The 25922-nt window shown below is 41.3% G+C and overlaps 1 protein-coding gene across 28 annotated transcripts in view; it reads right to left on the reverse strand.

The window, feature by feature from the left end:
- LOC118367342 (transcription factor 7-like 2) overlaps positions 1 to 9255 on the reverse strand; it is a 120179-nt gene extending 110924 nt beyond the window's left edge. For 3 of the 28 annotated variants that reach the window (XM_052490656.1, XM_052490649.1, XM_052490648.1), the window contains exons 1-3: positions 8667 to 9248; positions 8452 to 8518; positions 8174 to 8298 (exon numbers count right to left, since the gene is read on the reverse strand). In XM_052490656.1, coding sequence (XP_052346616.1) covers positions 8174 to 8298; positions 8452 to 8518; positions 8667 to 8855 — 381 coding nt within the window. In that variant the 5' untranslated portion in view covers positions 8856 to 9248. Of the gene's footprint in view, positions 1 to 8173; positions 8299 to 8451; positions 8519 to 8666 lie in introns of all 28 variants that reach the window. The other 25 variants (XM_052490636.1, XM_052490637.1, XM_052490627.1 and 22 more) reach the window with 18 other exon arrangements.
- Positions 9256 to 25922: the final 16667 nt, after the last annotated feature.

Consider the following 25922-nt stretch of genomic DNA (forward strand, 5'->3'; position numbering starts at 1 on the left):
CCCCCCTCCCTCTTCTCCTAGTCCCGCTGTTTTTTTTGGGGGGGGTAAATGCGAGGCCTGGAGGCACTATTATTTGGACATTAACCAGGAACTGTCGCTGCTCTCATTGCCCGGCATTAACAGCAATTATGCGCCCTATTCAACCGGCCTTTGTGCGACCCCCCCACACACACACACACACCGATGGACTCATTTCCCGCTTTTCTTAACCCCCCCAATGCATTCTCTCCCACGCCGCCGGTAAACCCCTTTCGCTGCTGGGCTTGAATGAATGAGTTAATGGAAATATGCACATAGACAAAAAAATAAATATACCTAGTGTAAATGTTATCAATAAAAGCATCAATAATTATTTCCCCCCCAAAAACCAGACAGTAAAATACCGTGCACGTGTACATTAGAAAAATGCAACACACTTAATGATACAGTGTTTCCCTATGAAAAGGTCTGTGGTATGACGATCATGAAATGATCATTAAACAGACAATCAATACTACAGATGTACCACAGAGCTATTTGTGGACACAAGAAAGAGTAGCTGCTGATATTACAACAGCTAATGGGGATCCAAATACCCCAGAAATCGTATCTTTGTACTGGCTGCAGTGCAAAACCCAGCTCTATTGTAAAGGAATACAACTACCACCTACTCTAAACTATATTGATTCTATAATTGATGGACAGAGAAAAAAATATTTCAGCTTCAGTAGAATTACAGAATAAAGGGATGAGATTGTCGATCTTAAGGAGTCATTGCCTGTAAGGTAAGCCTTGACATCTCGACGAGCAGTCCAGGGCTAACTCATCCGACGCTCGCAGCACGTGAATTTGTGTCAGAACCATTTAAAAGGTATTAGGACAATACAACAAAGAACCATAGGAACTGCCACTTGAAATTCAGGGAACATCCATGCATTTTACACGTGTCCGATCTAGGGAGCATAGAATATCAAATATATGAGTGCATATTGCATGCACATACTGTGCCGTACATATATGGGACACACATGCACACACACACACCCACAGATAGGCAATCATTAGATTTCCATGTTTCAGGGAGCCCCAAGCCCTGTGGGCCCGGCAGCAAGACTATGTTTAACAGATGACAAAAGTTGCATTCCAGATGCACAGTGAGATCTTTGTGTTGAGCTTTATGGAAATGCATGGGAGACAGAGACAGAGAGATGGAGAGAAAGGGAGAGAGGGGGTGAGTGGAAGGGAAGGAGAGGGGGTGAGTGGAAGGGAAGGAGAGGGGGTGAGTGGAAGGGAAGGAGAGGGGGTGAGTGGAAGGGAAGAAGAGGGGGTGAGTGGAAGGGAAGGAGAGGGGGTGAGTGGAAGGGAAGGAGAGGGGGTGAGTGGAAGGGAAGGAGAGGGGGTGAGTGGAAGGGAAGGAGAGGGGGTGAGTGGAAGGGAAGAAGAGGGGAGCACCAGTCCACAGCTGCTAAGCCAATGCAGTGTCTTTAACAGAATAGCATACAGCGGTATGGCCCAGCGATAGGGAAGTGGAAGGTTAGGGGTGAAAGTGTTTTGTCGGTAGTCTATGCAATTTGCTTTACCAGCCACAGTTCTATTGAGGAACAAACATTGTATATTTCAGTTATAGGTCTATTACAATTGAATGAAACCCATCACCTTTTTGATAACCTTAGATTTAGAGTTCTATTACACAAAAACCCATCGCATAGGTTTGATAGGTAAACATAAGGGGGCAAAAGAAGAATGAACTATACCCAAACTTTATTCACTACCACTAGGGAACTACTCCCATCCCAGTATTTAAAGACCAAATTAAAAACACGCCCACAAACGTGTTGGACTGACTTATTTTTTTTTGTGTGTCGTTTCAAACCAACTGATGGAGAGTTTTGAATGCTTTCACACAGCTTTGCCTGCCAACGTCATCAGCATAAGACAATTAAGCCCTGCCAACATCATCAGCATAAGAAAATTAAGCCCTGCCAACGTCATCAGCATAAGACAATTAAGCCCTGCCAACATCATCAGCATAAGACAATTAAGCCCTGCCAACATCATCAGCATAAGACAATTAAGCCCTGCCAACATCATCAGCATAAGACAATTAAGCCCTGCCAACATCATCAGCATAAGACAATTAAGCCCTGCCAACATCATCAGCATAAGACAATTAAGCCCTGCCAACATCATCAGCATAAGACAATTAAGCCCTGCCAACATCATCAGCATAAGACAATTAAGCCCTGCCAACATCATCAGCATAAGACAATTAAGCCCTGCCAACATCATCAGCATAAGACAATTAAGCCCTGCCAACATCATCAGCATAAGACAATTAAGCCCTGCCAACATCATCAGCATAAGACAATTAAGCCCTGCCAACATCATCAGCATAAGACAATTAAGCCCTGCCAACATCATCAGCATAAGACAATTAAGCCCTGCCAACATCATCAGCATAAGACAATTAAGCCCTGCCAACATCATCAGCATAAGACAATTAAGCCCTGCCAACATCATCAGCATAAGACAATTAAGCCCTGCCAACATCATCAGCATAAGACAATTAATCCCTGCCAACATCATCAGCATAAGACAATTAAGCCCTGCCAACATCATCAGCATAAGACAATTAAGCCCTGCCAACATCATCAGCATAAGACAATTAAGCCCTGCCAACATCATCATCATAAGACAATTAAGCCCTGCCAACATCATCAGCATAAGACAATTAAGCCCTGCCAACATCATCAGCATAAGACAATTAAGCCCTGCCAACATCATCAGCATAAGACAATTAAGCCCTGCCAACACCATCAGCATAAGACAATTAAGCCCTGCTAACATCATCAGCATAAGACAATTAAGCCCTGCCAACATCATCAGCATAAGACAATTAAGCCCTGCCAACATCATCAGCATAAGACAATTAAGCCCTGCCAACATCATCAGCATAAGACAATTAAGCCCTGCCAACATCATCAGCATAAGACAATTAAGCCCTGCCAACATCATCAACATAAGACAATTAAGCCCTGCCAACATCATCAGCATAAGACAATTAAGCCCTGCCAACATCATCAGCATAAGACAATTAAGCCCTGCCAACATCATCAGCATAAGACAATTAAGCCCTGCCAACATCATCAGCATAAGACAATTAAGCCCTGCCAACATCATCAGCATAAGACAATTAAGCCCTGCCAACATCATCAGCATAAGACAATTAAGCCCTGCTAACATCATCAGCATAAGACAATTAAGCCCTGCCAACATCATCAGCATAAGACAATTAAGCCCTGCCAACATCATCAGCATAAGACAATTAAGCCCTGCTAACATCATCAGCATAAGACAATTAAGCCCTGCCAACATCATCAGCATAAGACAATTAAGCCCTGCCAACATCATCAGCATAAGACAATTAAGCCCTGCCAACATCATCAGCATAAGACAATTAAGCCCTGCCAACATCATCAGCATAAGACAATTAAGCCCTGCCAACATCATCAGCATAAGACAATTAAGCCCTGCCAACGAGAAACAACAACAACATCTCTGTAAATATTTACAGCGCAAATCTTTTCCATTCATTCACCAGGCGCTAACAAAACCTTACTGTACTCTCCCTCTCTAACCCCCCCCCCTCTTTCTCTACATCTGCGATTCATTGACTTTACAATTTACCACATGTCGAGATGGGAGAGGTCGAGACTCCATCTGAATCACGGCACAAATATGCGAGTGATTTATTGTTTTAAAAGCCGTGGGCCGATTTAGTGCAACTCCACTTTTCCTGAGCATTACTCCTATTGGCAGACCATGAACAATTACAGTTTGGACTAATTAAGCTGAGAGAATGTGCTGTGCGCCGCTAATGTCTTGCAGGCCCCAATTTTAGTTTAATGGTGCCAAACTTTGCTCCCCAACTTAACTCCCTCAAATCCAAAACAGATTGCACTTTTTATGGGTGTTTATCGAGCTCAAGAAAAATAAAGATGTTTTCTTTTCCTTGCATGGGATGAGAGGAACAGGGAGGTGGAAGGGGGGGAGAGGAAAGATAGAGAGAAAGAGAGAGAGGGAGAGAGAGAGCGGGTCCTGTTTCCACTATACTTTGTAAACAAAAGTGATTTGCAGGACAAAAGGATCACAACCTTAATACATTCGGAGTGCGTTTTGCGAGGAGGTGAAACACAAAATGTGGACGCATAGTGCCATGAACCCCCTGCGGATAGCAATTAGGTCCTATTAACGTGTAAAGCCGATTTGATAAGGTTTGGGTCTATCCCCTAAATCCACATGAAGCTATCTTTCCTCACCTCGCAGGGACAAGCCATTCAGAGCTGCACCAGAACACACACAATCCACATCATATACCATTGTTATGCATATGCTGCTAACATATTTAAAAAGATACCGTCTGTGTCAATTCCAAAATATTGGACATACCATCACATCTACATAAACACAAAGGACTACGCTAGGTGCTATTTCCAGGCTGATGTTCAATTACAACTGCTAAATCGGATGTTAATTGCGATAATCTTGTCACAAATCCACCATTCCCTCCAAAAACATGTAAAAAATGGCATGTAATTAATTGTGAAGGTAAGTAGTATTATTTTTTTTAAATAGGTGGGTCTACCACAATAGGAGAGATACTGGTGCAGCAATACAAGTGAAACAAAGAAAGAGAGAAAAAAAGCTATTGGTATAGCTAACCACACATAGCTGCTCGCCGAGCTTGCTGTGGAATCGCCACGGGTCTCGGGAGCGTCTTTTTCCCCCACTCTAAATAGACCAGTGGAATCTTGGTGTTGTGTTCTCTCTCCCTCTCTCTTTTTTTGTTCCTTTTTTAAAACTAATCGTAATTATACAACGAAACCCAAAACCCCAGCCAAAAGCCTGCTTGCCCCGGGAATTATGGGGCCAGGGGTGGCGTCAAATATCTTAACATTCAAAAGTCCGAGAGGCAGTAAATAAACCCAGTAGATTTATGGCCCTGAAGCCCTATGCCAGAGTTCTTGGAACCCCGCTCTCTCGCCTCTCTGCAGACCTGTTGAGGTGTGACGTTAGCCCGTAGCGCTGGAGCTAACCCATCGCCTTTTCAGAAAGACCCATGTTAGCATTAGCATCTGCACAATCGCAGAGAGAGAGAGAGAGAGAGAGAGAGAGAGAGAGAGAGAGAGAGAGAGAGAGAGAGAGAGAGAGAGAAGAGAGAGATGTGCAAGAAACAGTATGGCACCGGGGGTTAGCTCGCCAGGCCTCTTCACCAATTCATCCTGCTCCTACTGAACCAGCAGACCTTTGTGTGAGGTTGGAAAAGGAGGGAGGGGAAGGAAGTGAGGAATGAGGGAAAGAGGGAGGAGAAGAGGGCAGGAGGCCTAACACCCTGGGCACAACGTCATGTCAAATTGCTAAATGATCCCAAATTGTACAGCTTTTTAGACTTAGGTGGTTGGAAAAACAAACTCTCGCTCATTATAGCTCTCTGAGGTCAGACAAATTATAGTGACCTCCACACACACACACACACACACACACACAGTCACACTTCAAAAAGACATGCCGTAACGGAATCACAGGAAGCATAGAAAGGCGTGCCGAAAATGTTAAGATCACAGCCCACTGACAAAAAAGGAGAACTCAATTGGTAAGACCGTAGCATCACTAACACCACAATCGTATCACCTTGGACCAATAAATGCCTAAAGGTATGGAAACAAAAAAACGAAAATGTGCACACACACACACATGCCAAAGCATGAATTTCAAAAATAATAGTATTGCGCCGTCTGCGCCAACGAGACCGGAAATCGATTAAATTTGACAATTGGACAACCGACGACGCCTGCTATATCAAAGAACTGTAACATAACAATGGAGTGAGCTAGCCATTTCCAATCACAGACACAGTACCAGTCCTATTCCGTAGCCTTCATTACTAGTTAGGGAGGAAGACAGATAATCAATGCCCAGGTGAATTATTGATGCTATACATTTATGAATACAACGGACACAAAACATCAAATCTCTAACGTCTGGACACACACGGTGTAAAAAAGGAGGGCTGGGTTCGTGCAGTAGGTAAACCACCGTCAGCCTAAAAAGGTATGACGTACTCTCAGGGGAGGAAGAATACATCTGTACTGCACATTTATAGTGCAGTTCTATTTGTGCAATAAAATGATATCACGTGTGCAATGTCGCCGTGCTTTGTAAACCAATTACAACGCAAACACGGTTCGCTAGGCATTTCTGAAATGTTATTTTGTGCAGAAGATCTTATCCCACATACAGGCAGGTGATGGGGAATGACAGTGACCAAAAAGGCTAATATGACAATGTTCCTGATTAGGAATTACCTCTGAACTAATGGGCAATAGGAGGAAGACTGTACACAGACCCGAGATCAGATTGAGACATGTACAGCAGCATCTTCTTACTGTGCAAGGGCATTCCATGACGTTATTCTTGTCAGCTTAGTACATAAGCACATTCTAATGTGGAAGTTACGTGTGCTAGTGCTAGACCTGGGTTTATAGTGAACAAAAAGAAACTAACCCTTGCCCGTTGAAATAAGAAGCCAGCTTAAAGTGTGTGTGTGTGTGTGTGTGTGTGTGTGTGTGTGTGTGTGTGTGTGTGTGTGTGTGTGTGTGTGTGTGTGTGTGTGTGTGTGTGTGTGTGTGTGTGTGTGTGTGTGTGTGTGTGTGTGTGTGTCTGTGTGTGTGTGTGTGTGTCTTAAAGGTAAAGAAAGGCAATTGATCTCAAATATGCACGAGAAACACAATAAATAAAATACCTAATCATAAAATATACAAATAGCAAGATAATTCAATAAGATGTCCAAAAAAGACAGCAAACTAAAAAATAGCTGTTGAATCATTTTGTAGACTTGTTATAAGACATGCTTAACATGTGTCAGACACAAAAGGATGCCTTGCATTGCCCATCACATGTGTGTTGATTTTCAAGGTGTGCCTGATGCACTAAATTGAGGAAACAAATATGAATTGAATTACCAAAAGGCGTATATGGGGGTAAGTTCATATTTCCTAATGCCTGTTTTTTTTTTGCCTTAACCTTGTAAAATTAGATGACATGTCCTAAAGCGACGACTTGTAATTGCAACCATAAAAAAAAAGAAAAAATAATGGTTTAGAAAATGATCCCGCTTAAGCATTGCCCAGTGGGACTTGGAGGTGGCGAGTAATTGAGTAAGTTTGCATAATTATAGCACAGCTGATAGCCTCTAATAAATAAGATGAATTTATTCATAAATAACGTTTTATATGGCACATGCTTTTAAGAGCGATGGTTTACCTGTTACAAGCTAGAGTGGTATGCAAGCAGTACATAGGCTACAACACTGCAGCATGTCAAATTCTAACATTATTTCCAGCCTATACATCAATTGTTTTAGATTGAAATGTTTGAGGGAAAAATATGAATGTCTGCATATTCAAAGTAACTGTCAATGACAGGCCTCTTTCAGCTAATGTCAATGCCGTTAGACAGATGCAAATTCAATCAACTAATCAACACATTGGTTTTGTTTTTATAAGGTTCCTTTATGTTGACATATTTATCTAAACGTACTTGTGTTAGGTGTTACTACACAGTACCAATAAGGTTTAAATGGGTCATGAGTTTTAAGCATTAAAGTTTTTAAAAAAGGTTTTCAATGATGTTGTGAAAACAACGTAGCCAAGGCAGAGTACAACATTATATTAGGGGGCAGTATAAAATCAAAGCCAGAAGCAGCCTATCTGAAACTCACAGAATAATACAATAATAACAAGAAAAACAATAATCATTTATTTTTAATTGTCCACTATAAACTGAAATGTTTTTATTAAAATTAATGTTTATGTTTTGTATTATAATTTAATCACAGGTGAACAAGAAATAGATTATTCATCATATGCACATGACCTTGCATACAATTGTTTTTATTTGAGGTGATGGAAACGCATTGAGTATCCCTACTCCTATAGAATGCTATCGGCTTCAGAGAGACACGCAGGGACACTGTGTTGCAAGCGACATGCATACCATTGTACAGTTCATAAGTTGTGAAACTTCTGTCTACATTTAACAACTAAACACACCAAGCTGGGTGACAATGCGCGTTTACTCTAGGGGCTACTTGGGTAGTGTCCACTAATGTATAGGTGTAAATAAACGAACTTACTGTGCGAGCTGTTGGAGAAAGTGATCCATTCGGAAGGTACGGGCTTGTAAGATCGGGGATCATTATAAATGGATAGCCCGGGTACGGTGGGCTCTTGAACAGCCCTCCATCTTGCCTTTTCGCAGCTAACATGGCGGGGGAAAAGAATAACTTTTATAAGTGCCTTGAAAACTTTGATGCATCTGAGATTCCAGAAGAAACTCATTCGGCACGCTCATATAGTGCCATTGTGTAAAAATCTAAGAGACAAGAGCGTGAACGGAAAAGCAGAAACTCACCCTCCTCTAAACTTTCTCTTGTTTTGTCTCTGAAAGTTTCAGATCTAGGCGGAGGCCGTCTTTCCGCCTTGAAATGCAACGAAACACAGGGGTTGCATTAAAGAAACACATAGGGAAATCATTACTTTTTAAATACCGTGGTTTCACTGCACATTTCGCGCACAATAAGTAAATGGTTGCAAACTACCGAATGGACTATCGATTATTTCACTTACCTCCGAATCCGACGAGCTGTTTTGATTTGTTTCTGATTCATTTACAAGAGAAGATTTGACATCTGCTAAATCCCTTTCTGCTGATAAATTCTCCGAAATTTTTTCGTCCTGCTCCCCTTCGTCTTTGAAGGAAATCATTTCATCGTTCGCACCCAAATCGTCCCCTCCACCGCCGTTGAGCTGCGGCATTTTCCCGAGCAATTTTGGGGGGCAAAAACACAAAGTTTTAAACCCTTGATCTTGGTGATCTAGAATCCGAGTTAAAGTTTAGAGTCTGTATTGGCGTTTTCCAAGCACTGGCGGTTAGTACAAACTAAAAAGAAGGGGAATCTTGGCAGAAAAAGAAGCCGGAGATGGAGCTGAGCCGCTCGGATTGAGTGAGTTGAAGTTGGTCGGAGTGGTTTTCAGTTCAAAGGCGGCGCTGATTGACAGATAGAGAGGGATGGAAATAGAGAGAGTCTGGATTCAGGATTATTGACAGGGAGAAACACACAAGAAACTAATGAGATTCAAAAAGGGAGGGACTTGAAGTGACGTTTTTATAAATAGGGAGAGAGAGAAAAAAGCCTTGAGAAAGCAGGCGGACGAGTGTGCAGTTAGAGAAGGCAGTTTGGGTGAGGAACGCAGGACAGTGAAGCGCCCGTTTGCTTTTGTGCTGGAATAGCAAAATAGGCTGAAGTAGCCTACTTGTAAATGCGGATTCAATATATGGGCGGTCTCCCACTGAAAATGAATAGAGAGCACATCCTTATTTTCTCCCGTTTCAAAATGTAGAAATTTTGAAAAGCAACGGCATAGGGGCCAAAAGTTTACTGCGCATGCTTTCCAGGATAAACTTAAATCAATATAGGCTATATCAACATTTGCTTCATAGGGTAGAGGCAGGTTACATGAAGCAGTATGAATACCATTTCGATTACTATGACATCTTGAGCCCGTTCCATTTTTCTTTAGCCCATGTCATGCTAGCTATGATTATGTTGATATTATTAGACATGTTGTTGTACATTTCTCATAACATATTGCATAATTGTATATTTTAGACTATATCCTGAATTAGGTTGCATCTATAGTTTATGCATTTGCATTTTGAAATACAAAGGACACAATAATGGGCGCACAGACGTGCTCTCAGTCTGCACACGGTTGGGAAGAATACAGGCAGAGGGGCTAATGAGGCCGGGGTTTTAAGACTAACCTGTAGCCTATTCATTCTGAATAATATAACAGGGGCTTGGTACATTTGTGCTGTGTTCTTTTCTCCATCTGACAGATTTCTAAAGCACAGGGGAAAAAAATGCCAGCAATAAACTTTTCAGCTCATTTGTATCATTGATGCAAATTATTAACGGCTCTCGAAAAAATAAATAATTATGGAGCAGGTTTATTTATAATGGACATCGAGTGGTGCTGGAATAAAGACATTTTAATTAGACGATAGGCTAGATTTTTTTTGTACGACAATTTAATGAATAACACACTTAAACCTACTGTTTGCGTTAAATTATGTCACCTGTCTAAATATTAATATGCTTAATTGACTCCTTAACAGCTCTACACAAGGCGGTCAATCAGGTCACGGTCAATTGACAGAAGCCTGGTTGTAGGCCTGCCTAGCAAGAAGGCCAGTAATCTAGTCTTTTTTACGACGAAGATTTATTGAATATAAAACTGCCTACCTGAATGTGGTCTACGATCATCCTCAACACTTATCGCTGCTTGTATTCACACCTTCATCTCGAAGTGTTGTTTAAAAACAGCAACCTCTAGGAACTCAAAAATAAGTACTTCTTCGCTCAGTGTTTGAAGTGTTTGAATAAATTAGGCAGAGAAACAAAACGAGGGTTTAGCATTTTTTGTTTCGCACAATTTTCTTCATTGTTAATTCTGAAATGTAATTATTAAAGTGTACATCTCTGCTTCGGCCTATAGGGTTCATATTTTTGATGACCCCTAAAATGCTGTTGGTAGGCATGTATAACATTTTTCTTGGAAAATATAAGCAGTTTATGGAATAGGCCTATAGCTGACACACCTCTCATTTGGCTGCTCAAGACAGACCACTTTAGAGAGAGAGAGAGAGAGCATTTGTGTGACTCAGTAGTCCACTTGTGAGGCTCCAAAATGTCGCCTGGAAAAGCAATATTCCATTTAATAATCATAAAAGTGATGTTTAATAAATGATTAAATGTTCCTTCCAGAAAAAAACAAAATATACAACTGTAGGATTTTTTTTAAATGGCATAATATACTGTTTTTTAGTCTGTCTTCTGCTCAGTGGTCAAAATACTGTGTTGACAAAAAAAATCCACATAGACCTGCTGCATGCCAGAGATAAGGGCTCTATAATGAACCTGTATATCAACTCGCTTAAACAGGCTGTTTTAAAAGCGCAATATGATCACTGATCTGGCATGACTGGATCAGCTGAAAGCAATATGGTAGAAATCTACACAATATTATCAAATTATTGAGGAAGGAAGGAAACATTGGCTGGGCAGGAGGGAATATAAGGATACTCTTCTTAGATAATCATGTATGTCTGTGTATGCAGCAAAGAGGCGCCCCACCACTCGCAGCTCTACAGACCTGGAGCCCACACATAACAGCCCAAAGCAGTGGAATTCCAAGCTTGCCTCTCCCTGGATTACCTCAGCAGGTGCCTGAGAGTTCACTGTGTTGTGTGGCGTGTTATCGTGCCTGCAGCGGGGTACCTGCCTCTGATGCTGTCCCATTGAGTCTAATCTGAGGGACCTTTTAATAGGCTGATGTGTGACTCAGCCAAAAACAGGATGGTATGTAATCTAATGGGCATTTGATGAATTACTTTATTATTTATTATTATTATTATTATTATTGTACACTGAGTGAACAAAACGTTAGGAACACCTTCCTAATATTGAGTTGCCGCCCCTTTTGCCCCTCCTAATAGCCTCAATTGGTCGGGGCATGGACTCTACAAGGTGTCGAAAGCTTTCCATAGGAATGCTGGCCCAATTGTGTCAAAGTTGGCTCGATGTCCTTTGGGTGGTGGACCATGCTTGATACACACAGGAAACTGTTGAGCGTGAAAAACCCAGCAGAGTTGCAATTCTTGACACACTCAAACCAGTGTGTCTGGCACCTACTACCATACCCCGTTCAAAGGCACTTTAAATATTTTGGCTTGCACATTCAACTTTAACCTGTCTCCTCCCCTTCATCTACACTGATTTAAGTAGATTTCATTAATGGATCATAGCTTTCACCTGGATTTACCTGTTCAGTCTATGTCATGTTCCTAATGTTTCGTACACTCAGTGTATATTATATCATTCCAGAGCGGCGCAGTGGTCTAAGGCACTGCATCGCGGTGCTTGAGGCTTCACTACAGACCCATTTTCGATCCCAGGCTGTGTCACAGCTGGCCGTGACCGGGAGATCCATGAGGCGGAGCACAATTGTCCCAGCGTCGTCCAGGTTAGGGGAGGGTTTGGCCGGCCAGGATTTCCTTGTCCGATCTCGCTCTAGCGACTCCTTGTGGCAGACCGGGAGCCTGCAAGCTGACTACGGTCGCTAGATGGACTGTGTTCCCTCCGACACGTTGGTGTGGCTGTCTTCTGGGTTAAGCGAGCAGTGTGTCAAGAAGCAGTGCGGCTTGGCAGGGTTGTGTTTCAGAGGAAGCATGGTTCTCGACCGTCGCCTCTCCCGAGTCAGTAGGGGAGTTGCAATGATGGGACAAGACTGTAACTACTAATTGGATATCATGAAATTGGAGAGAAAAAGGGGTCAAAATTAAATAAAAAAATAACATGTTGTTATTGGTGTTCCTATCAACTGCAGTTATATACAGTGGGGAGAACAAGTATTTGATACACTGCCGATTTTGCAGGTTGTTCTACTTACAAAGCATGTAGAGGTCTGTCATTTTTATCATAGGTACACTTCAAATGTTAGAGACGGAAACTAAAATAAAAATCCAGAAAATTACATTGTATGATTTTTAAGTAATTAATTTGCATTTTATTGCATGCAATAAGTATTTGATCACCTACCAACCGGTAAGAATTCCGGCTCTCACAGACCTGTTTTTCTTTAAGAAGCCCTCCTGTTCTCCACTCATTACTTGTATTAACTGCAACTGTTTGAACTCATTACCTGTATAAAATACACCTGTCCACACACTCAATCAAACAGACTCCAACCTCTCCACAATGGCCAAGACCAGACAGCTGTGTAAGGATATCAGGGATAAAATTGTAGACCTGCACAAGGCTGAGATGGGCTACAGGACAATAGGCAAGCAGCTTGGTGAGAAGGCAACAACTGTTGGCACAATTATTAGAAAATGGAAGAAGTTCAAGATGACGGTCAATCACCCTCGGTCTGGGGCTCCATGCAAGATCTCACCTCATGGGGCATCAATTATCATGAGGAAGGTGAGGGATCAGCCCAGAACTACACGGCAGGACCTGGTCAATGACCTGAAGAGAGCTGGGACCACAGTCTCAAAGAAAACTAGTAACACAAACACAGAAAATTAGTAACACACTACGCCGTCATGGATTAAAATCCTGCTGCGCACGCAAGGTCCCCCTGCTCAAGCCAGAGCATGTCCAGGATCGTCTGAAGTTTGCCAATGACCATCTGGATGATCCAGAGGAGGAATGGGAGAAGGTCATGTGGTCTGATGAGACAAAAATAGAGCTGTTTGGTCTAAACTCCACTCGCTGTGTTTGGAGGAAGAAGAAGGATGAATACAACCCCAAGAACACCATCCAAATCGTTAAGCATGGAGGTGAAAACATCATTCTTTGGGGATGCTTTTCTGCAAAGGGGACAGGACGACTGCACCGTATTGAGGGGAGGATGGATGGGGCCATGCGAGATCTTGGCCAACAACCTCCTTCCCTCAGTAAGAGCATTGAAGATGGGTCGTGGCTGGGTCTTCCAGCATGACTATGACCCAAAACACACAGCCAAGGCAACTAAGGAGTGGCTTCGTAAGAAGCATCACAAGTTCCTGGAGTGGCCTAGCCAGTCTCCAGACCTGAACCCAATAGAACATCTTTGGAGGGAGCTGAAAGTCCATATTGCCCAGTGACAGCCCCGAAACCTGAAGGATCTGGAGAAGGTCTGTATGGAGGAGTGTGCCAAAATCCCTGCTGTAGTGTGTGCAAACCTGGTCAAGAACTACAGGAAATGTATGATCTCTGTAATTGCAAACAAAGGTTTCTGTACCAAATATTACGTTTTTTTTTCCTGATGTATCAAATACTTTTTGCATGCAATAACATGCAAATTAATTACCTAAAAATCATACAATGTGATTTTCTGGATTTTTGTTTTAGATTCCATCTCTCACAGTTGAAGTGTAATTATGATTAAAAAAAATTACAGAACTCTACATGCTTTGTAAGTAGGAAAACCTGCGAAATCGGCAGTGTATCAAATACTTGTTCCCCCCACTGTAGTAATTTAACAATGGAGGATTTTTTTTAATTGTAAAAGGACCTATCAATTCTGTCACCTTCTCACCCCTTTATATCAATACACACCACTGTATTTGATCAACCACTCTTCCTTCCTAGATATTACAGTGGAAAGAGCTATTATAGTCCTAGTGTCCTTACAGCCAACCTCAGGCAAGATAGTCCTGCACACATACTAAACTATGTGAGCCAACAGTTAATTACCCACAATGCCTCTTTATTCCCGACCGTGCAGGCTGAAATGGGTCTGGGGACAATTAGTATATTATAGGGCCTGTCTATGGTCCTTGCTATCTGGGATCTTTTAGACGTCCCAACTCTGACGTTACCCCATTGAAGTTTACATTTCAAATGGTTAAGGTAAGTGTTAGGGGTAGGTAAGGTTACGGTTAGCGTTTAGGATAGGGACGTCCCAAAGATCCCGGATAGCACTAACCGTCTGCCTACCAACTTGTTTTCATATTGGTAACAATATGTGCATTTTAAAGCCGTGTTTAAAGGTTAACTACAGTTTGAGTCATGCCAGATCCAGTCGGAGCAAGATTAATAAAACAATATAATGTTTTCTGTCTTTAACAAGTGGAACTTGGCATTTAACCTTTTATTGCATTTAGTCAATGACAAATTAGCCCTATTGTATGTGAAGGCTCTGGTAACCATTTTAGCATTTTTTCTAGTACAGTTCAGATTCATTATATCATATGAATAATGACATGGTTAACCACAATAATGTGTTTCTAATGGTTCTCCCCATTGTGTAAAATACAATAATGGGGGAATGTATTTTAAAAATGTATTTGATTATGCAAAGGACCTTTTATTTTATGATGTACAGTATTTTCATAATTATTTTAAAAGCTAATCGGACTACCAAAATGAGTTTGCAGAGGTGGTTAATTAATGTTTCCTGCCAGTGTACAGTACAAACATACAATACCACTCAGAAAGCTGAGTAGAACAGAAAAGAGATTATAAATGAGGTGGTTCGAGCCCTGAATGCTGATTGGCACTCCGCGTTACGTCGCACATAAGAACAGTCTTCAGCCATGGTATATTGGACAGAGACCACACCCCCTCTATTAATGCTGGAGAGTAAGTCACAAAAATAAGCATGGGTTTGTCTTATACTGTGCAATCAATACTATTGCCATGCCACAATTTCTTTAACAATTTGTTCAACGAAGTGACTGTAGTTTGATTAGATTATTAAAAACTATACATTAATTCCCCAACATATATACTCACTCTGTAAATGTTTCCATTTGACATTTTAGTCATTTAGCAGAAGCTCTTATCCAGAGCGACTTTCAGTCGTGAGTGAACACATTTTCAGACGTATTCGATACTGTACAAACTATAGGCATTAGATTGTTTAGAAGTCAGAAGCACAATATGAAGGAGAGTTCAAGTAACAGGTCAGACTAACATGATTGATGGTAACATTGTGGTTTTGTAGCATTACTTCTACCTCTGTAGGTATTGGCTGCTGGCAACACCGGACTGTCTCCAACCAGTCCACCGTTACAAAACAGTACATCGTGAGAACCATATTGGAGAAATTAAGTGAATTGCCTCCTTCATCCAAAACAAACAGCAGGCTTTTCAGAACTGGATGTGATAGTCATTAATCAGAGGGTGAGGCAGACCTAGAGCTCTCTAAACATGGAACCCACCTGAGACAGGACTGCAGGACCTTGGAGCTACAGAACACCAGGGTCTGTGTTCGCTGTCCTCAAACCTTGTGGTCACCTCCGATGTGTCAGCCAAGGCACAGCAGTGTAAGTCTGTCTGTCAGAAGAATTGTCTCGCTGGATGGCGAACCAACCCACTGAGCAAAAACAGGTTGAATGAACGTTGTTTCAATGTAATTTAAAAAACAATCTATGTAATGATGACACAGAGCATTGAATCAACGTGGAAAACTGTTTAGATTTGCAAAACGTCATCAACGTAAGGCATTTTTGTATTTTTTTTCTCACCCGATTTGCAACCTAAATCCAATGGCATGGCGATATGTTTTGTTTATTTCACATTGAATTCACATTAGTTGACAACTCAACTAATGTCATTCAAAACTAGACATTGAACTGACATCAGTGCCCAGTGGGAAGCCACCTCTGGCTTGTAAACGTTAGGTAAAGTTCAATGGTAGGCCAACAACACAGCAGATTTGTGTTGGGTATTATTGTGTTTTCCTGGTGTTTGACACCTAATGAGAAGTGAAAACTACGGAGGCCTACATCATAGTTCCATATACAGTACCAGTCAACAGTTTGGACACACCTACTCATTTAAGGGTTTTTCTTTATTTTTTACTATTTTCTACATTGTAGAATAATAGTGAAGACATCAAAACTATGATATATCTCATATGAAATCATACAGTAACCAAAAAATTGTTAGCCACCCTTTGCCTTGATGACAGCTTTGCACACTCTTGGCATTCTCCAAATCAGGTTCACCTGGAATGCTTTTCCAACAGTCTTGGAGGTGTTCCCAAATTTGGTCAGCACATGTTGGCTGCTTTTTCTTCACTCTGCAGTCCAACTCATCCCAAACCATCTCAATTGGGTTCAGGTCGGGTGATTGTGGAGGCCAGGTCATCTGATGCAGCACTCCATCACTCTCATTCTTGGTCAAATAGCCCTTACACAGCCTGGAGGTGTGGTTTTTGGTTTCTCACTTCTCACAAACCTCATAAACAACCATATCAAAAGAGATGCACGGGAGGCATGTGGAAAATAACTGTTATCCTGACCCCCCGCTTCCTGTTTCATACTAAAAGGAAGTGCCTCATAACGATGGGCTTGTGTTTTGGACCACACCACCTGTACTTTTGTAGAGTGTGTGGGGGGGGGGGGGTGCAACAGCAAGTCTTAGGGCCAGGAGGAGAAAGACCAGGAACAATGTTTCAATGACATTCAGAAGAATGGCCCATAATTACAACTGTACTGGCTGAGAGCAAGCTGTTTGCCCTGTTTGTGGCTGAATTAAGTGTGTGTATGTTGAGGGGGGTAGTGGTGGCGGTGGGTGGGCGGCCTGAGAATTAGATTTCCATTCAGAAGGGGCTTATTTAGGATATTTATTGTCCACATCACGTTTGCGTCCCCTCCTTTCGCTCTATCATTCTCTCTGTCTTTTTCTCACGCTTCATGGAATTGTTTTCCAATCATATTTATATATAGAAACACATTATGTCCAAGCGGTGCGTTCACATGGGTCGTGGCTGTAAAGCTCCAGAGTTGATTGTATGCAGGTGCTCTTTGAATAGGACATTGCAAGTTCCCGAGAAAAAACAACAACCTTTCTAACACAAAAATACTGAATAGATTCAGACTTTGTGTCCCCCAGAATGTTAACCCTCGCCTCGATGTCCGCGCCCATGTGGACATGTGATTAGCATAATACAAAATTCACCATCGCAATCTGTCTGTTTAAGCCGGGAGACTTCTGCTTCAACGGAAGTCTCTAGCTGCAGAGTCCAATGCTGTGTCTCAATCCACCCGTATCCGCCGATGTCGGCCTCCCGCCTCTGCAGTGCAAGGTAGCAGAGCTACAGCCGTGTTTGTTAGTACACGAGACATCCCAGAAATGGTGCGTTTCATGAAAGCGCCCGTCAAACACCAACAGTTTAAGCTGCCCACTATCAAAAGCCTGAGACTCTCACAAGACTTGCTTACAAGCTTCACGAGACTTGTCTGACGATACCCTGCTACAGACCCGTAAAACATTTATACAAATGCTTTTTTTAAACCAGGGTTACACATGTAACCTTTTTGTGATTGTTGTTAGTTTTTTTCCTGATGCTTCCCTGTACGTCTCCTTTGGATCTGTTTTGCCATGTATGCATGTGTTATTCAATGTTTTTCTATGAGCTAATAGCCGTAAATCCAAGTTCAATGTTTGTACACGACATGACCAAAAGTATGTGGACAGCTGCTCGGAAGGCTTTCCACTAGATGTTGGAACATTGCTGCAGGGACTTAATTCCATTCAGCCACAAGAGCATTTGTGAGGTCGGGCACTGATGTTGGGTGATTAGGCCTGGCTCGAAGTCGGCGTTCCAATTCGTCCCAAAGGCGTTCTATGGAGTTGAGGTGAGGGCTCTGTGCAGGCCAGTCATGTTCTTTCAAACCGATCTCGACAAACCATTTCTGTATGGACCTTGCTAAGTGCACAGAGGCATTGTCATACTGAAACAGGAAAGGGCCTTCCCCAAACTGTTGCAACCAAGTTTGAAGAACAGAATCGTTTAGAATGTCATTGTATGCTGTAGCGTTAAGATTTCCCTTCACTGGAACTAAGGGGCCCTCTTTGGTCTCATGAGTGGAATGTTCTTAATATTTTTCCTAATTAATAAAGATTACTTTATTTTTTTAAACACAGCCTTCTGTAATGTATATAAAGTGTCAAAATAAAGTGTCAAAATGTATTTCATATCAACTCAATATCTGACATGGAACAGGTGTCTTCTGTTTTTGAAGCTCATAACCATGTGTGTGAGGTGTATAGTTTGGTTTCAAAGTAGATTTGTTTAAGACTACCCAGAAACACTCTGTGTGACCCCGATTTAGCCCACTGCAGTAAAAGGTTAATATCGGTAATTGCTTTGGAAGGGGGCACGATTGTGCATTATGCTGTAGGACTACATTCACGAGGTATTCAATATTGCCACAATGGCTTAGTGACCTTAGCTCAAATGAGATGCTCCATAATGCAAATGAAATCGTTTTCTCATCAATTACTTGTGACTACAGTACGTTCCACCGGTTCGTGTTTGTTCAGTTTGTGTTTTCATAAACAGCAGGTGGGTGAAGGGATACAGCTGCATGCAAGATCAAAGCTTATACACTGACGGAGGCAGAGAATGGTTCCGAGGTCAAAGGGTGCAGGGTTATGGTTGATGCCTGGCAAAAAAAAACAAGATGGATGCAGCAGACACTCGTTTTTGGTGAAACCAGATAGGCAAAATGAGGTCCCCCTGGGACCACTGGATCCTGACCATTAGAACCACTCCCAATGGGTGAGGTGATGAATATATTTTTTTATATCCAAATGTACTGTATTTGTACTCTTTAGTCAGTATACAGACTCTCCTATGCAGAGTGGCACAGAGCATACAGCAAGGAAGCTATAAAGGAGAGTAAATGCAGGTAAACAAAAGAACAAAACTCTTGAAAATGATGGATTATATGACGTAATCCGAGAGTTTACAGAGTTCTGGTGTGATGTGAGTTATTATCATGGGCATTAGTTTAAGGCCATATTGATTACTTCTGCCCTAGGTCAAACTGATACAAATCTGTTATTTTCCTTAAAGTACATGAAAATCAACCAAATCGCATCCATTTTAAGCACATCTGTGTATTTTCTCCTGGTTACTGTTTTGAATTGCTCCCAGTATCCTCCAAATGCCCTCTTTCCAATCGGTCTAAACTCCACCAGTGATTTTATCAGTACCCCTCACGGTTTCCATACCAGGACGCTAATTAAGAAATTAATGCAGGAAAATCAATTGGCCTCAAGTTTGTGTGCAATGTATTCATGATGGCTTCAAGCTAACACCAATCAATGCTTTTTACATGGGTGGATAAAACGGCCTACTTTAAGTTATAGCTGGAGGATTTTGATAAGAATTTCAATCAAAATAAACACCTAATGAATTATACACCTTCATGGTGTTGTAAAAGGTGTATTGAATATATCCAAGGGCACGAAGTCTCTTTTGGTCACCACCTACCTATCTATCTATCGCTTACTATGATTCAACATGCCGGGAAGATTCCTCCTGCGTTTTCGCTGTACGTTTGATAACTGGTGTGCTTACTGTCTACTAACATGTTTGAAAGTGTCCCTACCGATTTACAATTCAAATGTGCATTCAGTGATCTGTGATGTTCTGCCTGTATTGTCAGTGTGTTTTGTGCGTTCAAGCCTATAGAGGACAAAAGCCCATTTGGGTGGTTCAAGCTGTGCACTCCATCAAAACGGTTTCATTGAGCAGCAACTTTGAATTTTTTTTGACGCAATTGCCTTCCTCCAAAGCCACAAATTGCAATTAGGATATAGCAATTCATTACCTGAACAAGAAGAGGGCAAAGGGCAAAGAGAGACACATATACCCCACACAAGCATGCCTTTTAATGTCATTGAAGCCACAGGTCGGTCCTCATAAACCACAGCACAGAGAGGCGGTGGTTTCATTGTCTTTATAATTTGACCAGCATAGTTAGCGATAACTGTAATGAAAACGCAGACCCTTGTTCCATCACTGTCCGTGCTTTTTCTTCACTCAGTGAAATGAGTCACATGTTCTATTTCCGTTCATTAACCAACCTCCCAAATGCATCATAAGCCTGGAAATCAGATCCCAGTATATTTGATCAATATTAATAAGGATAGGCTAACTCCTCTGGTAATTAAGAGAGTCCCTTGGCTTTGATTCAGACCATTACCAACGCCTCTGCATCTTTAGATAAAAAAAAAAATTAAAAATGGCCTCTTTTATTTAATAACATTAAATCCCGACATGCATCTTCTAAAAGCTTTAATAAGACAAAGATACGATTTGCATCCCCATACAAGTGTCTTTTTCAATTGATTAGGAAGCCGCCATTGATGTGTGAGAAATGGATGTTTTCCTCTGTTCTTAATGGGTTCTAATAGAAAAGGCGGAGACGTTGCTTCTTTGATGTTCAATCAGTCAAAATTCCCACTTCTTCTTTTGTCAGACTATATTTGGTAAATAACGGCGACAATCCGCGCGCTTTAATAAGATGAAATAGAGGGAGAGGGAGATGGAGGGTGATGGACAGAGGGAGAAAGGGGTGGAAGAAAGTGAGAGAGAGCAGAATGGTGAGAGGGAGCTGGAAAGGGAGGGATGAAGAGAAAGAGAGAGGGAGCGACAGGGCGGTGGTATTTCACATGTTTGTGTTTCAAATGCATGTATCTGCTTTCCATGGAGACTTTATGTGGCACGGAGCCCTCTGAGAAACACATGTAAGCACACACACTCAGCTACCCTTTCAATGGCAATCTGGATGCTTAAAAAAAATAGGGCAACTCTGGACTGAGCTCTCATATTCTGGGTTATTTGTTTATGGGTAAATTATATTTCACAGTACTGTCCCCATGCTTGTGTGAATTCCGTGTTGCTGTGAAACATTACTTTGTTAATTCCAAACAACATCCATATCATCAAAGTCTGTCCAGTCTCCCGGTTAATTCTGTCAAGCTTTGCCCATAGCACCAATGTTGTCTGTGTCACTCAACCCATAAAGTGAAGCTTTCTGATAACTATGAGAGGAATACAAACCACATTCACCACCAATGCCCTATCTAGTGCCAGGTTTTTGGAGTTTACATTCAGTCTATGCCCATTGCTCTGCCATGTATTTGGAGATGATATTCACTTAGAAGATTCACTAAAAACAAAGATTCACAAAGCCAGCCTGCACATCATCAAGTGGATTTGACTTGCAGATTAAAAACAAGGACATTGTAAGCAAACAAGGATGGCACACGTCATGTATATTTGAGCACTTCTGGAACACTGGAGCAGCTTTTAAACTCCAACATCTTTATTAGAGAGTGGGCGAGGCTTGGGTGTCTTCAATGACTCATTAGCATGCTGTTTAGTCCCCTCTCAAAAATGGGGAAAGGCAAGTGAACATTTTAGAAATAAAGGAAAAAAACGCTACGATAGAACCCTGAGTAGAGGAAAAGCAGCTGTTCTTTCCATTTGTCCTGTCAGCAGTTCGCCGCTGGACAGACAAGAGACAATAGACAGAGACACACGGGGAGGCATAGAGAGACTGAGGAAACAAACAATAGGTGCATAAATATTACATGATAAAAATAGGTCAGCATGATGGACTGAGGCGCAGGGAAAGTCAAAAGAAGAGATGGACAGGTGGCAAGAAAGATAGAGTGATAGGTAGATGGAGCGAGAACGATAAGGTTAAATAGAAAGAGGACAAGAAAGATAGAGTGATAGGTAGATGGAGCGAGAACGATAAGGTTAAATAGAAAGAGGACAAGAAAGATAGAGTGATAGGTAGATGGAGCGAGAACGATAAGGTTAAATAGAAAGAGGACAAGAAAGATAGAGTGATAGGTAGATGGAGCGAGAACGATAAGGTTAAATAGAAAGAGGACAAGAAAGATAGAGTGATAGGTAGATGGAGCGAGAACGATAAGGTTAAATAGAAAGAGGACAAGAAAGATAGAGTGATAGGTAGATGGAGCGAGAACGATAAGGTTAAATAGAAAGAGGACAAGAAAGATAGAGTGATAGGTAGATGGAGCGAGAACGATAAGGTTAAATAGAAAGAGGACAAGAAAGATAGAGTGATAGGTAGATGGAGCGAGAACGATAAGGTTAAATAGAAAGAGGACAAGAAAGATAGAGTGATAGGTAGATGGAGCGAGAACGATAAGGTTAAATAGAAAGAGGACAAGAAAGATAGAGTGATAGGTAGATGGAGCGAGAACGATAAGGTTAAATAGAAAGAGGACAAGAAAGATAGAGTGATAGGTAGATGGAGCGAGAACGATAAGGTTAAATAGAAAGAGGACAAGAAAGATAGAGTGATAGGTAGATGGAGCGAGAACGATAAGGTTAAATAGAAAGAGGACAAGAAAGATAGAGTGATAGGTAGATGGAGCGATAAGGAGAAGGACGATAAGGTTAAATAGAAAGAGGACAAGAAAGATAGAGTGATAGGTAGATGGAGCGAGAACGATAAGGTTAAATAGAAAGAGTTAAATAGAAAGAGGACAAGAAAGATAGAGTGATAGGTAGATGGAGCGAGAACGATAAGGTTAAATAGAAAGAGGACAAGAAAGATAGAGTGATAGGTAGATGGAGCGAGAACGATAAGGTTAAATAGAAAGAGGACAAGAAAGATAGAGTGATAGGTAGATGGAGCGATAAGGTTAAATAGAAAGAGGACAAGAAAGATAAGGTTAAATAGAAAGAGGACAAGAAAGATAGAGTGATAGGTAGATGGAGCGAGAACGATAAGGTTAAATAGAAAGAGGACAAGAAAGATAGAGTGATAGGTAGATGGAGCGAGAACGATAAGGTTAAATAGAAAGAGGACAAGAAAGATAGAGTGATAGGTAGATGGAGCGAGAACGATAAGGTTAAATAGAAAGAGGACAAGAAAGATAGAGTGATAGGTAGATGGAGCGAGAACGATAAGGTTAAATAGAAAGAGGACAAGAAAGATAGAGTGATAGGTAGATGGAGCGAGAACGATAAGGTTAAATAGAAAGAGGACAAGAAAGATAGAGTGATAGGTAGATGGTAGGCAGATGGAGCGAGAACGATAAGGTTAAATAGAAAGAGGACAAGAAAGATAGAGTGATAGGTAGATGGAGTTAAATAGAAAGAGGACGATAAGGTTAAATAGAAAGAGGACAAGAAAGATAGAGTGATAGGTAGATGGAGCGAGAACGATAAGGTTAAATAGAAAGAGGACAAGAAAGATAGAGTGATAGGTAGATGGAGCGAGAACGATAAGGTTAAATAGAAAGAGGACAAGAAAGATAGAGTGATAGGTAGATGGAGCGAGAACGATAAGGTTAAATAGAAAGAGGACAAGAAAGATAGAGTGATAGGTAGATGGAGCGAGAACGATAAGGTTAAATAGAAAGAGGACAAGAAAGATAGAGTGATAGGTAGATGGAGCGAGAACGATAAGGTTAAATAGAAAGAGGACAAGAAAGATAGAGTGATAGGTAGATGGAGCGAGAACGATAAGGTTAAATAGAAAGAGGACAAGAAAGATAGAGTGATAGGTAGATGGAGCGAGAACGATAAGGTTAAATAGAAAGAGGACAAGAAAGATAGAGTGATAGGTAGATGGAGCGAGAAGCGATAAGGTTAAATAGAAAGAGGACAAGAAAGATAGAGTGATAGGTAGATGGAGCGAGAACGATAAGGTTAAATAGAAAGAGGACAAGAAAGATAGAGTGATAGGTAGATGGAGCGAGAACGATAAGGTTAAATAGAAAGAGGACAAGAAAGATAGAGTGATAGGTAGATGGAGCGAGAACGATAAGGTTAAATAGAAAGAGGACAAGAAAGATAGAGTGATAGGTAGATGGAGCGAGAACGATAAGGTTAAATAGAAAGAGGACAAGAAAGATAGAGTGATAGGCAGATGGAGCGAGAACGATAAGGTTAAATAGAAAGAGGACAAGAAAGATAGAGTGATAGGTAGATGGAGCGAGAACGATAAGGTTAAATAGAAAGAGGACAAGAAAGATAGAGTGATAGGTAGATGGAGCGAGAACGATAAGGTTAAATAGAAAGAGGACAAGAAAGATAGAGTGATAGGTAGATGGAGCGAGAAGGTTAAATAGAAAGAGGACAAGAAAGATAAGTGATAGGTTAAATAGAAAGAGGACAAGAAAGATAGAGTGATAGGTAGATGGAGCGAGAACGATAAGGTTAAATAGAAAGAGGACAAGAAAGATAGAGTGATAGGTAGATGGAGCGAGAACGATAAGGTTAAATAGAAAGAGGACAAGAAAGATAGAGTGATAGGTAGATGGAGCGAGAACGATAAGGTTAAATAGAAAGAGGACAAGAAAGTGAATGGGAGGAGAGACGAAAAGGTATTGGTAAAGATGACGAGATGGTGAGGTGGAAAGCGGGAGGGAGAGGTGGAAGGAGGGAGAGGTGGAAGGAAAGGAAGGAGTGGTAGGAGGATGTAGGGAGAGTGCGCAGCAGGGAGCCAAGAAAGGCTAGGGGCTGGCTCCAGGCAGGGAGAGGTCATGGGAGGATTTAGAGAGCAGATCAACCATAGACACACTCGATAAACCCCCACGGACAGGAGGAGACCTGATACCGCTCGACACTTTGGAGCATTCATTTACAACTGTTCATATCCTTTAAGGAGCAAAAAAAAAGACTTGTCAATGCTGTTCGATATCTGCAACAAGCCCAAATACCGTAGCGTTGGGATACCATAGAATGCAGAGGGGTTTGTTGGGTGGATTTGTTTCTGCATTTGTTATGATTTACTTTTTACCGCGGGTGTTTTCAAGTTCCACTAAACAGTGGAAAAGGACAAAATTATGTAAATAATGTTTATGCATCCAGATCTATAGGAAAAAGATCAGCCGCAATTGTTTTACACAACTTTGTAGTGCACTTGCAATGTGAGGCCCAAATGAAGTTGATTATTTATGTCTATATTAGAACATAACACAGAACATTAACATGCATGTACACAATGAACAGGTGTGAAATTGAATCACTGAACCCTGTAGGCAAGATTGATAAACAGAATGCAGACAGGTCCGTCCGGGTTTGTCCAGGTTAGGTCGCCATTGTAAATAAGAATTTGTTCTTATCTGATTTGCCTAGTTAAATAAAGGTTAAAAAAACAGCACTACCTAGATCATCAGTATTTTGAAGTGAGCAAATATCTTTTTAAAAATGGTATCGATAAGGGGAAATATGAAGCTCAGTATAGTGCTGTTTAAACAGAGGAGGTACAGTCATGATATTCAGGTACCAGGCGGATTCCTGGTGTATTTCCCAGGCCTAAAATAATGGCCTCAATCTAATAGAGTTGATGTATATAACTATACACACAAACAGTACAGCATCACGACAATAACAGATACATTACTAAATCGTGTTACTGGATCCACACCGTGTGAAGACAGTCTGACAAAGCCATGAAATGTAACAATTATTTGACTATGTACTATCATAGTGTGTTTTTACTGTTCATTGTGTAACTTGTATTTTTAAGTGAAATAATTG

This window comes from Oncorhynchus keta, chromosome 3, assembly GCF_023373465.1.
Source record: "Oncorhynchus keta strain PuntledgeMale-10-30-2019 chromosome 3, Oket_V2, whole genome shotgun sequence".
NCBI lineage: Eukaryota > Metazoa > Chordata > Actinopteri > Salmoniformes > Salmonidae > Oncorhynchus > Oncorhynchus keta.